This window comes from Tachyglossus aculeatus, chromosome 17 (genome assembly GCF_015852505.1).
Source record: "Tachyglossus aculeatus isolate mTacAcu1 chromosome 17, mTacAcu1.pri, whole genome shotgun sequence".
Taxonomy (NCBI): domain Eukaryota; kingdom Metazoa; phylum Chordata; class Mammalia; order Monotremata; family Tachyglossidae; genus Tachyglossus; species Tachyglossus aculeatus.
This window is the reverse complement of record NC_052082.1, coordinates 13,254,768-13,269,546: the sequence shown is the minus strand read 5'-3', so window position 1 is coordinate 13,269,546 and position 14,779 is coordinate 13,254,768. Positions and strand designations below refer to the sequence as shown.

Below are 14,779 nucleotides of genomic sequence, written 5' to 3'. Positions count from 1 at the left end.
CTCTCCATGCTGCTGTCCAGTACCTCAGTAAAAGAGGAAGGCCCAAGGTGGTGGTCCTGAGCCCAAGGCCTTTATTATTCCCTCTCAAATCCAGCACCAAGCAAGTTCTCCCTGCGACCGTCTGGGTCTCTGTGTCAATCCTCATCTATCTGTGTCCGTCTGTGTCTAAGGAACACCACCATCAATAGATCAAAAATATTAACTGAGCTATTACAGTGTTCAGAGCACTGTATTAGGTGTTTAGTAGAGGATATTAGGGTTAGTCGACACGCTTTCTGCCCTCTAGGAGCCAGGGAGACAGAGACTAAGATAAGTATAGGTAGAATAATTATAATAATAATGGCATTTATTAAGCACTTGCTATGTGCAAAGCACTGTTCTAAGCACTGGGGAGGATACAAGGTGATCAGGTTGTCCCCCGGGGGCTCACAGTCTTAATCCCTATTTTACAGATGAGGTAACTGAGGCACAGAGAAGTTAAGTGACTTGCCCGAAGTCACACAGCTGACACTTGGCAGAGCTAGGATTTGAACCCATGACCTCTGACTCCAAAGCCCGTCCTCTTTCCAAAGAGCCACGCTGCTTCTCTGCACGCTGCACCCTATAGGAAGCTATAGGGTGAAGTATAGGTAAATATGTGCAAGGGGAAAGGGGAGGGTGTGAGTACCCATCTGTTTAGGAGATTTGGTGATATGTGTTTAGTGAAGCAATGTGACCTAATAGAGCTCAAGCCTGGAAGTCAGAGGACCTGAGTTCTAATCCTGGTTCTGCCAGGTATCAGCTGTGTGACCTTGGGCAAGTCACTTAACTCCTCTGTGCCTCAGTTTCCTCAACACCTGTTAAAATAGGAATTCAACACCTGGTCTCTCTTCTAGACTGTGAGCCCCCATGTGGCAAAGGGACTGTTTCCAACCTGACTGCCTTGTATCTACCCCAGCGCTTAGAACAGTGTTTGATACATAGTAAGCACTAAACAAATACCATCACAACAATAGTCATAATAATACAGAAGTGTGAAATGGCAGTAGTGGGAGAAATAGGGTGGAGAGATAAAATATTAATCGGGGAAGACCTACTGGAGGAGATACAATTTCAGAAAAGCCTTGAAGATGGGGGAGAGCCTTGGTCTGCTGGATGTCTAGGGGAGGAGGAAGTTCATTCATTCATCCAACCGTATTTATTGAGTGCTTACTGTGTGCAGAGCACTTTACTAAGCACTTGGGAAGTTCCAGTCAGGAGGGAGGATGGAAATAAGGGCTCGATGGTGAGAGAGATGAGAAGGAGGCCCAGTGAACGGGTTGGCATTAGGAGTGAAGTGTGCGGGCTGGGTTATGTGGGCGAGGAACAAGGAAACAGGAAAAGCTGAGTGAGTGCCTTAAAGTCAATGGTGAGGAGTCTCTATCTGATGTGGAGATGGACGGGCAGGCATGGGAGGTTTTTGAGGAGTAGGAAGGTGTGCAAAATGAGATTTTAGAAAAATGATGCGAGCAGCAGAGCAAAGTGTGGACTGTAGGTGGGGGGAGGCTGGAGGCAAGGAGGCCAGCCAGAGCTGCGGTAAGTTTCTTGTACTGTGCCTTTGCTCAATAAATACCACTGAATGGAAGGGGAGGCTGGAGCTGGGGGGCAGGGAAGGGAGGGAACCAGAAGATGGAGGCGCTCTGGCACTTGTCTGCTGTGTGAACTTAGGCCCATCATTTCTCTGTGCCTCAGTTCCCTCATCTGGAAAAGAGGGATTAAAACTGTGAGCCCTATGTGGAACAGGAACTGTGTCTAACCAAATTACTTTGTATCTACCCCAGTGCTTAGTACAGTGTCCAGTGCGTAGTAAGCACTTAAAAATACCACAATTATTATAATTTCAGCTGTGCTTAGGCGAGGGGTGGTATCCACTGAGCCCAGAATCCCTGCCACCCTCAGACTCAGTTTACCGGGCTCCCTGACCAGGAATACACCAACTATCCTCTCTGAAATCCCCCAACCTTCCATCCAGAGCTGCAGGGGAGTCAATAGGGAGGTGTTTGCAGTCAGTCTGCCCCCCAGACCTTAGAAAGCCCCCCGTCTGTGGGGTAGCCCACGGGTCACCAGGATCCACTGAGGACCTCGGGGGCTTCCCCACATGCTGGCCAGAAGTGGTGCGGAGCCACAGGAGGGGCAGGATTGATTTGGGGAGTGGGAGGCAGTAATACTAATAATGGTACTTGCTAAGCACTTAAAGTGTTCTAAGCACTGTTCTAAGTAGATACAATTTAATCAGGTTGGACAGAGTTCCTGTCCCACAGGGTTCTCACATCCTTCATCCCCGTTTTACAGATGCAACTGAGGCACAGAGAAGTGAAATGACTCACCCAAGGTCACGCAGCGGACACGTGGCGGAGCCGGAATGGCGGGAGGTCAGGCGGGACCAGAAACGGGAAAAGCAGCTATAGCCAGTGCCCTGGTCTCCTTCCCTGCTAGCAGCAAGGGCGCTCTGCGGTCTCTCAAGGGCCAGGACATGGCGTGACGTGACGCTATTCTGTCTACACGCCGCGCCTCCTGGAACCGCCCAGCCTCTGGGGTCACCTCCGCTGGGCCCGGTGGCCGGTCTTGCCTGTTTGCCTGGCCGCACCCGGGTGGGTAAACACTCGGGCTGGGCACCTGGAGAGGAGTCAGGCCTCACAGCTGCCCATCTGTTGGCTCAGTTGGGAGACCCCTCACTAACTCCCTCTTTTAGACTGTGAGCCCACTGTTGGGTAGGGACTGTCTCTATATGTTGCCCATTTGTACTTCCCAAGCGCTTAGTACAGTGCTCTGCACATAGTAAGCGCTCAATAAATACGATTGATGATGATGACGATAACTCAGAGCAGTGGCAGCGTCCCCACACCAGCACTGCGTTCTGACAAAGCCGGACCTAGGGGACGGACCCAGGAACGGACACCATTCATTCATTCAGTCAATCACATTTATTGAGCGCTTACTGTGTGCAGAGCACAGTACTAAGCACTTGGGAAGTACAAATTGGCAACATATAGAGACGGTCCCTACCCAACAACGGGCTTCCCCTCCTTCCTCTCCCCCTCCCCATTTCCCCTGCCCCACCTCCTTCCCCTCCCCACAGCACCTGTATATGTGTTTGTACAGATTTATTACCCTATTATACTTGTAGATATTTACTATTGTATTTATTTTATTTTGTTAATATGTTTCGTTTTGTTGTCTGTCTCCCCCTTCTAGACTGTGAGCCCGTTGCTGGGGAGGGACCATCTCCATATGTTGCCAACTTGTACTTCCCAAGCGCTTTGTACAGTGCTCTACACACAGCAAGCGCTCAATAAATACGATTGAATGGATGAATGAATGGGTTTACAGTCACAGTCTGTAACTTGCCCACTCAATGCTTTTCATTATAAAGAACTCAGATTTCACTTTTTTTGGTGAAATTTTTATTTTTTTGTTCACCAGAGAACAGGAGCAGAAAAGCAGCGTAGTCTAGTGGATAGAGCGATAATAATAATTGGGGTATTTGTTAAGTGCTTACTCTGTGTCAGGCACTGTACTAAGCACTGGCGACTGTGAGCCCGCCGTTGGGTAGGGACTGTCTCTATGTGTTGCCGACTTGTACTTCCCAAGCGCTTAGTACAGTGCTCTGCACACAGTAAGCGCTCAATAAATACGATTGATTGATTGGTGTGGATTCAAGCAAATTAGGTTGGATACAGTTCCCGTCCCATGAGAGGTTCTCAGTTTCAATGCCTAGGAGTTAGAAGGACCTGGGTTCTAATTCTGTATCCGCCACTTCTCTGCTCAGTGACACTGGGCAAGTCACTTCTCTGTGCCTCAGTTACCTCACCTGTAAAATGGGGATTAAGACTGTGAGTCCAATGTGGGACACGGACTGTGTCCAACCTGATTTGTTTGTATCGACTCCAGTGCTTACTACAGTGCAGGGCACACAGTAAGTGCTTAGCAAATACGGTTATTTGAGAGAATAATAATAATAATAATGATAATGGTATTTGCTAAGCACTTACTATGTGCAAAGCACTGTTCTAAGCACTGGGGAGGTTACAAGGTGATCAGGTTGTCCCATGGAGGGCTCACAGTGTTAATCCCCATTTTACAGCTGAGAGAAACAATGTGGCTTAGTGGAAAGAGCATGGGTTTGGGAGTCAGAGGACGTGTTTTCTAATCCAAGATCTGCCACTCGTCTGCTATGTGACTTGGAGCAAGATACTTCACTTCTCTGTGCCTCAGTTACCTCATCTGGAAAATGGGGATTAAGACTGTAAACCCCATGTGGGACAACCTGATCACCTTGTATCTACCCCAGCTCCCATAACAGTGTTTGGCACATAGTAAGTGCTTAGCAAGCACCATTATTATTATTATTATTACCTCAACTGCAAAATGGGAATTAAGACTGTGGGCCCCTTGTGGGACATGGACTGTGTCTAACCTCATATAATAATAATAATTGTGGGTTTTTAAGCGCTTTCTATGTACCAAGCACTGTTCTAAACACTGGAGGAGATACAAGGAAATTTGGTTGGATACAGTCCCTGTCCCACAATGGGCTCACAGTCTTAATCCCTATTTTACAAACAAGGTACCTGAGGCACACGAACATAGTAAGTGCTTAACAAATACCATTAAAAAAAAAAAAACTGAGCTGGGAAAGCTTGCTTGGACTGTGGTTTGGAAACCACGGGGCAGAGTTAAAGCCACTGTGGAAGTGACTCACAAACAGAACCAGAGTCCAAATAGTCAAGGACAAAAACAGTCCTGCCCCCAAGAGAGGGTGGGGCATGGAAACAGAGTGGTCTAGTAGAAAACGCCCAGGATGAGGAGGCCTCTAGACTGTAACCTTATTAAGGGCAGGGAGTCTGTCTGCTAATTCTGGTGTATTGTACGCTCCCAAGCACTTAGAACAGTGCTCTACATAAAATAAGTGCAAAATAAATACCATTGATTGATTGATTGATTTGGACTCAGTCAATCGATCATATTGAGTCGTCCCCCTCTCCATCCCCCCATCTTACCTCCTTCTCTCCCCCACAGCACCTGTACATATGTATATATGTTTGTACATATTTATTACTCTATTTATTTATTTTACTTGTACATCTCTATTCTATTTATTTTATTTTGTTAGTATGGTTTTGTTCTCTGTCTCCCCCTTTTAGACTGTGAGCCCACTGTTGGGTAGGGACTGTCTCTATATGTTGCCAATTTGTACTTCCCAAGCGCTTAGTACAGTGCTCTGCACACAGTAAACCCTCAATAAATACGATTGATTGATTGATTGAGTGCCACACTGTACCAAGTGCTTGGGAGTGTACAATACACCAGAATTAGCTGACAGTTTGGAGCCTGTAAAGTAGTTTATAGCCTACAAGGGGGTGGAGTCCTAATCTCGGCCCTGCCTCTTGGCTGATGTGTAAAACGCTTTTCTGTACCTCAGTTCCCTCATCTGTAAAAATGGGCCTGTTTTCCCTCCCGCTTAGATTGTGAGCAACCTGATTGTTGTATCTACCCTAGTGCTTGGGGCAGGGCTAGGCACAAAGAAAGTGCCAAACACTACGATTAATCACTTTCTCGTTGCTTTGGGTCCCTGAGGTTCTTCTCCAAAGAGGGCGGGAGGAGTTGTCACCCCCAGGGAAACTTTCTCACATCGGAATGACCTAGTGAATCAGTGGTTTTTATTGAGCACTTACTGTGTGCAGGGCACTGTACTAAGCATTTGGGAAAGTACAGAATAACAGAATTGGTAACATGTTCCCTGCCCACAGGGAGCTTACAGTCTAGAGAAAGTGAACAAAAAGAAATGTTCTCCTTCTCTGAGCTTGGCTCTCTCTTTTTCACGTGAGTTCATTGGCCTGGTTGGCACAGTAAATAATAATAAATAATAATGATGGCATTTATTTAGCACTTACTATGTACAAAGCACTGTTCTAAGCACTGGGGAGGTTACAAGGTGATCAGGTTGTCCCACGGGGGGCTCACAGTCTTAATCCCCATTTTACAGATGAGGGAACTGAGGCCCAGAGAAGTTAAGTGACTTGCCCAAAGTCACACAGCTGGCAATTGGCGGAGCCGGGATTTGAACCTGTGAGCTCCGACTGAGGGGGATGGAAACACCCAATCTGGTGATTTTTGAGGAGAGGCCCAGGGGTCCTCCAGCCCCACCCCTAGCTATAAGCTCCCTGCTGGAGGTCCATTAATGAAAAACGTAAATTAAATGAATGACTTCACTTCCTCTCCCAAGCACACACCCTGCTAACCTTTAAGCTCTCCTTCCCGGGTGGACTCTGCCCCATGGATCAGTTGATCCCAGAGCTAGGCAAGGGAGTGGACAGCAGATGGACCTTGGCAGGGTGGGGGCTTGGGCCAGAGTACAGATCTGCTGGCCTGGCCACTTCCCCATCCTCCCCCGTCCACGACACAAGGCTCTCGTAATTCTGTCTGCAATGCTGGGACAGGTGTTGTGGAAAGGGATTGTCTCTATTTGCTGCTGAATTGTACTTCCCAAGCACTTAGTACAGTGCTCTTCACACAGTAAGCACTCAATAAATATGGTTGGTTGAATGAATGAATGAATGAATGAATGGATGAATGAATGAACAAGCTCTGGCTACATCCCACATCCACGGAAGTTTGTTTTGTTTTAATGACATAATAATGATGACATTTATTAAGTGGTTACTATGTGCAAAGCACTGTTCTAAGCACTGGGGAGGTTACAAGGTGATCAGGTTGTCCCTCGGGGGGCTCACAGTCTTCATCCCCATTTTACAGATGAGGGAACTGAGGCACAGAGAAGTTAAGTGACTTGCCCAAAGTCACACAGCTGACAATTGGCAGAGCTGGGATTCGAACCCATGACCTCTGACTCCAAAGCCCATGATATGTAACACTCTTACTATGTGCCAGGCTCTGAACTAAGCGCCGGGGTAGATACAAGATAATCAGGGTGGGCACAGTCCCCTGTCCCACACGGGGCTCATGGTCTCCATCTCCATTTTGCAGATGAGGGAACTGAGGCACAGAGAAGTAAAGTGACTTGCCCAAGGTCACAAAGCAGACAAGTGGTGGAGCCGGGATTGGAACCCATGTCCTCTGACATCCGGACCTGTGTTTTAGAAGTTAGACTGTGAGCCCACCTTTTAGACTGTGAGCCCACTGTTGGGTAAGGACTGTCTCTATATATTGCCAACTTGTACTTCCCAAGTGCTTAGTACAGTGCTCTGCACACAGTAAGTGCTCAATAAATACGATTGATTTGATTGATTTAGAGTCAAGGCAAGATCCAAACAATGCCTCTGGGTTAGGGCCTCAAGTGGCTCCTTTGCTGACCTATGCAGCCTTCACCCTTTCTACCCCCTAAGCCCCCCACTTCTGGGGCTCAGCCCTGGCCCAGAATTTCTGACCCTCTCGTACTTCTCCAAGGCAGAAGAAGGGCTGGGAAAGGTCATATTGGCAGTGTTTCCCAGGGCATTAGCCCTGGCACCTTTATCACACTCCCACAGGGAATTTTGTTCCTTCTCGCTGCTCCCAGGCCTCCTTCTCTGCCTCGTAGTTTGGGAACAATGATCCAGTGACCCATCAGGAATTGCCGTCATAAGCCAAGTTTATGGGGAACCGCCCTTCCTACACCTCATTTCATTCTTAGTGCTGTCCATGCCCAAGAGTAGGCTGGATTAATAAAAATGGTATTTGTTAAGCGCTTACCAAGTACCAAGCACTGGTTTATTTAATGACATTTATTAAGCACTTACTATGTGCAAAGCACTGCTCTAAGTTCTGGGGAGGTAACAAGCTGATCAGGTTGTCCCACGGGGGGCTCACGGTCTTAATCCCCATTTTACAGATGAGGTAACTGAGGCACAGAGAAGTTAAGTGACTTGCCCAAAGTCAACATAGCTGACAATTGGCGGAGCCAGGATTTGAACGCATGACCTCTGACTCCAAAGCCCGGGCTCTTTCCACTAAGCCACGCTGCTTCTCTATGCACTGTTCTAAGCACTGGGGTAAATAATAATAATAATAATAATAATGATAGCATTTATTAAGCGCTTACTATGTGCAAAGCACTGTTTTAAGCGCTGGGGAGGTTACAAGGTGATCAGGTTGTCCCACGTGGGGTTCACAGCACAGAGAAGCTGAAGTGGCTTACCCAAAGGCACACAGCAGATGAGTGGCAGGGCTGGGATTAGAACCCACATTCTCCGACTCCCAAGACTGTGCTCTTTCCACTAAGCCACGCGGCCCCGGGGCTGGGAAACCCTCTGTCTCCGACCCCATTTCAGCTCCAGCTCTGTCTGTCTGGGAGCCAGGAAAAGGCTACAGGGTCCAGGGAGGGAAAGCTGGGAAAAGTAGGGGTGGGGCCCGACTAAACTAGGCCTGTGGTCAGCAAGAATAACCCATTGGGTCGGGGTGGGGAGTGGGGGGCTGCATTATCTGCTTGCAGGTCATCTTTAGAAGCAGCCTCATGAGAAAGGGCAGCATGGCCTGAGCACAGTTCTGGGACTCAGAAGGACCGAGGTTCTAAACCCCATTCCACCACTTGTCTGCTCTCTGTGCCTCAGTTGCTTCATCTGTAAAATGGGGGTTTAGACTGTGAGCCCCATGTGAGACATGGACCGTATCCAACCCGACTAGCTAGTATTGACCCGGGCACTTAGCAGTTGCCTGGCATGTAGTGAGCGTTTAACCGATACCATTAAAAAAAAAATGTGTGTGTGGCTGGGGGTGGCCAGGAAATGCTGCTGCTTGGCTACCTGTTGTGGGCCCTGGGTGAGGCAGAGACGGTTCTGGGAAAGAGGAATCCAGGAGTACATGAGGGCAGCTGTGGACCCAATGGGAGGAGACCCAAGTTATCCACTATCAATTTGAGCGGCTTCACCCTGTTCGGGACAACTTCAGGTTTCTGATGGGTATCTCTATCCTTCATCCCCTGGTCCTACAGTTCGCCCCGGATTCATTCATTCGATCGTATTTATTGTTTACTGTGTGCAGAACACTGTACTAAGTGCTTGGGAAGTACAAGTTGGCAACATAATGCACAAGTTGGCCGGATGTTACCAGCCTCAACCCAGGCCACCCTAGGCCCCACCAAGCAGCCCCCCCACCGATTTTCCACCTACCCCAAAATGGGCTCCGTTTTTTAGGTGCGTCAGGGGTCGGCATTTGGAAAGAAAAAGCAGACTTTTTAAAAGGGAAGTGAATTGCTCCGATGGCCAATATTTCACAAATGGGCTCTGCTGTGAGAAGTGTCCGGCCGGTTCGGTGGTAGCCCAACACTGCAATGCCACCGGGAACAAACCAAAGTGTGAAGGCTGCAAAGATGGGTTCGATTTCATGGACCACGGTAATGGACTCGGAAAATGCCTGCGATGTGGCACTTGGGATGAAGTGTTTGGCTTGATAGTGGAAGAACCCTGTCGAACAACACAGAATGTGAAAAGCAGATGTAAGGAAGACTATATTGTTTAGATTCACCATGCGTTCACTGTACTGCTTGTCAACAGACTGGAAATTCAGCCTGGTGGTTCCTGAGTCTTCTACCACTGATCCTGGCACTGGGATGTGCGAAATATTTTTGAGGTAAGAGAAGAAAAAAGAAGAAATTCCAGCTTGTTAAATACAAAGAGTTTGTAAGTGGTTGGATTTCTATCTGTAGTTACTCCCGATAAAGCCAGCCGGTGGCCTGGTAGCCATCCTAATTCCCAGCCTCGGCCTAGATTCTGGATCCCGCTGCAGACTTAATTTGCTGAATTCCAATCCCTTAGTCACACCCCCTCCCCACCACACTGTCACCCTGGCACCACTTAGAAGTACAGAATGAATGAGCTCTGCAGAGCATTTGCTAGCTAACCACCGACGACTTGTTCTGACGACTTGACACCTGTCTACATGTTTTGTTTTGTTGTCTGTCTCCCCCTTCTAGGCTGTGACCCCGTTGTTGGGTAGGGACCGTCTCTATATGTTGCCAATTTGTACTTCCCAAGCGCTTAGTACGGTGCTCTGCATACAGTAAGCGCTCAATAAATATGATTGAATGAATGAATGAACCCAGGATAAAGCCCGATGACCATTCCAGAGCGCTTGGAGAAACCGAGTGCCGATTACCCTCCTGGACCCCATCTTCGCAGCTATGAGTGGACTGGCCAACATCCCAAACTCTCCCCACTGCCGCCCTGGTTTTCCCTCTAGGGCCCCAGCATGGTCCATCATCCATGGACCTGCCCAGTCTTTTCGGTTGTGCGGTTTCTTTACAATCAATCAATCAATTGTATTTATTGAGCGCTTAACAAATACCATCACCATTTTACATATGAGGAAACTGAGGGATGGGGAAGTGAAGCAACTTGCCCAAGATCATGTAATAATAATGTATTTGATAAGCGCTTACTATGAGCCAAGCACTGTTCTAAGCCCTGGATATCAGGCAAGGGGCAGAGACAGGATTAGTGGCTGGTTCTCCTGACTCCCAGCCCTGTGCCCTTTCAACTGGGCCTCTCTGCTTCTCAATAAATGAATTTTCTGGCCCCTGTGCATGGCTCAGTCAATCCATGGTATTGATTCAGTGCTTACTACGTGCAGAGCACTATAATAAGCACTTGGGAAAACATGATACAACACTATTGGTAGACTCTTTCCCTGCCCACCAGGAGCTTACAGTCTACAGGGGGAGGCAGTAAAATAAAATATAGATATATGCATAAGTATGGGTTCTAATCCCGGCTCCGCCAATTGTCAGCTGTCTGACTTTGGGCAAGTCACTTCATTTCTGGGCTTCAATTACCTCATCTGTAAAATGGGGATTAAGACTGTGAGTCCCCCATGGGACAACCTGATCACCTTGTAACCTCCCCAGCACTTAGAACAGTGCTTTGCACATAGTAAGCGCTTAATAAATGACATTATTATTATTATTATTTATTATTATTGTCTGCTGTGCAGCCTTGGGCAAGTCGCTTCACTTCTCTGGGCCTGTTACCTCGCCTGTATAATAGGGATTGAGACTGTAAGTCCCACATTGGAGGTACTATGTTCGACCAGATTTGCTTCCATCCACCCCAGCGCACATAGTAAGCGCTCAACAAATACCACAATTATTATTTTGAGTGTTGTGAGGTAACTATCAAGTTTTTAAAGGGTACAGACCCAAGTGCAGAGGCGGCACAGAAGGGAGAGGGAGTAGGGAACATGAGGACTGAATCAGGAAAGGCCTGTTGGAGATGTGATTTGAAATAAGGCTTTGAAGCTGAAGAGAGAGTGGTGGTTTGTCAGATACAAAGAGGGAAGGAGTCACATGGGCGAGGTCAGACGGAGGACACGGGCGAGGGATCGGCAGTGAGCTAGATGGGCTCGAGGTACGGAGTACCTTCATATTTTTGCTGCTTCTTGGCTGAGACACATTTCAAAGGAGTCCCTAGCTGTCGACACAGCAGCGGCAAAATGCAGGTAAAGTCAGAAGACTGGGCAAGTGTCCAGTAGATATGTATCGCTTTTGTTTGGCCTGGAGTTGGCGGAGGGCGGCACGAACCCCTCGCCTGCAATCGACGGTCAGCAACTCGATCAGCCGCCCTCCCCCAGCCCCCAGACAGACCACCACCTTCCACCGCCACAGTGGGAGGGAGGAGAGGAGGGGATGGGCAGGATCACGGCCTCTCTTCCTGGAGGCACCCAACCCCAGGTCATTGGAGAAACGAGGAAAGTTACAAAGCAGAGAAGGGGCCACGTTTACCCTGCAAGTCTACGCAGATCGTGCACAGGAGCGGAAACAAGCATGCAGGAGAACCCACTGGGCTGGTTTGGGGACGCTCCAGGGAGAGGCTGGCGCGGGCCACGGACGAGCGGCCAACCGGTGCCTCGGAAAGCCCACTGGACAGCCCACCCCCACCACCCCGTCTTGTGCACCAAACCGTTGACCTGGACACGAGCCAGCCGAACGCCGCTCCCCAGGCCACTGCAAGCCACGACCAAGCGGCAGGAATTCGAGAGTAGGTTTTATTAGGTCGACCGGGGAAACCTTCCTATGTAAAATGGCATCATCTCCCCCCTCACAAGGGATGACTTTCGCTTATCGCCCCAGAGCTTTCACTCTGGGCCAGCCCTGAGTGGTTCGGGAGATTGACCATTATTCCAATAGTGATTCCAATAATAATAATTCCAATTATTCCAGCTGGCCCTAGGTTTGGTGCAACGACAGCAGAGTTTGCAGCTCAGGAGCACAACTCTGTTGTTTTTGACAAGAGCAGGGACCAGGCTGAATTTCTCTCCACTCCCTGGAAGGAAAATCGGGACTTCTCCCTCTTGGTGTCCAGAGGCCCCTAGGGGGTCCTGGGGCTTTCCTCTCTGACCTGTGACCCAGTCAGGGACCAGAAAAGAAGCCAGGCACCGGTGGGCAAGGGCTCGGGGGTCTGCCTTTAATGCTGGGGCCAGGCGGGCTCTGGCTGGGTGGTAGGCCCACAACCACAGAGGTGAAGCCATGTCCCAAATATCTCTCTGTTGAGTCCCATGGTCCCTCGCCTGCCCGACCGGGCCTCAGGTGCCCACAGATTGGGGATGGCTCTCTCTGTAGGGCAGACCACGACCCGGGGACCGAGGTCGGGAACTGGCTCCGGCCGGCCTGGATGAGCAGAGCGGACTCGGAAGTGACCGCCCTGCAGTCCTCACAAGGTGATCCCAACGGTGGCCGATTCTAGTGCCGCGAAAGGGCGCTGAGCCCCCGCCTCTTGCCCGCGGCCTAGATGGGGTCGAACTCCCCAGCTCCCCACCGAGACTTCCAGCTTCTGCACGTCTTCCTGGTGTTCTCAGATCTTCCTCCAGGCACGTGCCCCCCGCGGACCCCACTCTCTCCGCTCGGCGCCAGCCCGTCAGTCGCTGTCATCCTCCTCGTCCTCCCGGCGGGCGGCCCTCCGCTTGCCCTGCTGGCCTTTGAACAAGGCGGCCAGGGAGGGCTTCCGCGACCGACTCCGGGACCCGTCTCGGCTCCGGGCCACGTCCCGGCTCCGGGCCCGGGCCCTCCTGGCCGGCGAGGGGCTGCGGGCGACGGCCGGGAGGGGGACCGTGGGGAAGATGGGCTTTCCCCGGGGGGCGCCCAGCAGCTGCCAGAGGTCGCCCGTCGTGCTGCCGCCGTCCAGGTACTGCCAAGGCCTCCGGCCACTGACGTCGCGCAGGTCCACCCGGCAGCCCAGCTGGAGCACGAGCAGCTGCATGGCCAGCCGGCGTCCGTGCATGGCGGCCAGGTGCAGCGGGGTGTAGCCGCAGCCGGAGCGGGCGTTCACGTCCAGGGCCAGGCCCGCCTCGCCGGCCCCGCGGACCAGGCCCCGCAGGGCACGGGCGTCCCCGTGCTTGGCGGCCCAGTGCAGGGCCGTATAGCCGGTCACGAAGTCCCTGCGCAGGAGCAGCCGGGGGTCCTCTCTCAGGAGGGCCAGCACCCGGGCCCAGGCGCCGCTGGCCAGCCGCACCGTCCACTCGTGCTCCCGGACGTCCAGGGGGACCAGAGACCCCTCCCGAGGGACCGGCTTCGGCTCGGCCGGGGGCGCGGGACGCCGGGAGGGGACGGGGGTCTCCCCTCGGGTGGACTTTGCCCTCGTGGCCCGGAGAGGGGGTCCAAGGTGGCCAGGGGCGGGCGAGGGGGCGAGGCCCGGCCCGGTTTCCTCCTTTCGGTCGTTGCCGCTCTCTTGGCTGCAGGTGCTCACCTGCTCCACGAAGTCGCCCAGATCCTGCAAATCCAGCTGGCGGCGGATGCTCCTGAAAACGGGCGGGGGTCCCGGGGGCGGGGGTCCCGGGGGCGGGGCAGGGCCCGGGCACGTGCCCGTGGGAAGCTGGGCCACCCAGTCCCTCGTGCGCTCCTGCGGGATGGCTGGGGGCAGAGGAAGGGGCGCGCCGCTCTCGGGGCTCACCCGGGGTGGGGACGGGGGCTGGACCCCGGGGGGCTGCTGGGGCCCTCCGGGGCGACCCCCGGCCGCCTCCCGGCCCCTGGGCCCCTGGCCTTTGACCCCGTCGTCGTCCCCCCCTTCCCCCAGCAGGCCCCGGTAGCGCCTTCGCAGGACGATGTATTTGGTGCCTTGGGGCCCAGGGCGCACGGCGGCCAGCTGGTTGACCCAGGCCTTGAATTGCTCCCTTCGCCGGTGGGTGAGGGGAGGGGGCGCCCCGGGCTCCCGCAGGAACCCCTGAAAGTGGGCCAGCAGGGCAGCGTTGGTCACTCGGCCCCCGGCCCCGCAAAGAAAATCCAGCAGGGCCTCTTGGCTCAGGTCCTGGGCCATGGCCCGCGCCCGGCCCTCCGTCCCGGGCTCCGCGGGGATCTTGCCTCTCTCGCCCTTCCCGGGCGCTCACTACAGCGCTCCGCACACGGGAAGGCGCCCAATAAGGACGACCCAATGAATGAATGAATGAATGACTGAATTGAACCCAACCAGGCCTCCACCCAGGAGGCGGGACCGCTCCGCCCCTGTGCGTCACGCTCGCCAGGTAAGGGCCGGAGGAGGCCTCCTCCTCCTCTCCTCCCCACTCTTTTTCTTTCTGTTTCTTTCTCTCTTTCTCTCTCCCTTTCTTTCTTTCTTTCTTTCTCTCTCTCTTTCTTTCTTTCTTTCTCGCTCTCTTTCTCTCTCTCTCTTTCTTTCTTTCTTTCTCTTTCTTTCTTTCCTTCCTTCCTTCCTTCTTTTCTTTCTTTCTTTCTTTCTTTCCTTCCTTCCTTCCTTCTTTCTTTCTTTCCTTTTTCTTCCTTTCTTTCTTTCTTTTCTTTCTTTCTTTCTTTCTCTCTTTCTTTCTTTCTTTCTTTCCTTCCTTC

The 14,779-nt window shown here is 51.8% G+C and overlaps 1 protein-coding gene and 1 pseudogene across 1 annotated transcript; one reads left to right on the top strand and one right to left on the bottom strand.

Annotated features, from left to right (window-relative positions):
- Nucleotides 1-2,380: 2,380 nt before the first annotated feature.
- Nucleotides 2,381-10,136, top strand: LOC119939007 (annotated as a pseudogene).
- A 1,841-nt stretch (nt 10,137-11,977) lies between these two features.
- On the bottom strand, nt 11,978-14,258 carry SOWAHB (sosondowah ankyrin repeat domain family member B). Its single transcript, XM_038758788.1, has one exon. It carries the CDS (start codon nt 14,253-14,255, stop codon nt 12,861-12,863), a length of 1,395 nt encoding a protein of 464 aa, XP_038614716.1. The 5' UTR covers nt 14,256-14,258; the 3' UTR covers nt 11,978-12,860.
- Nucleotides 14,259-14,779: the final 521 nt, after the last annotated feature.

Coding starts and splice junctions, on each gene's coding strand:
- SOWAHB (XM_038758788.1), bottom strand. CDS start 14,255: ATGGCCCAGGACCTGAGCCAAGAGGCCCTGCTGGATTTTCTTTGCGGG.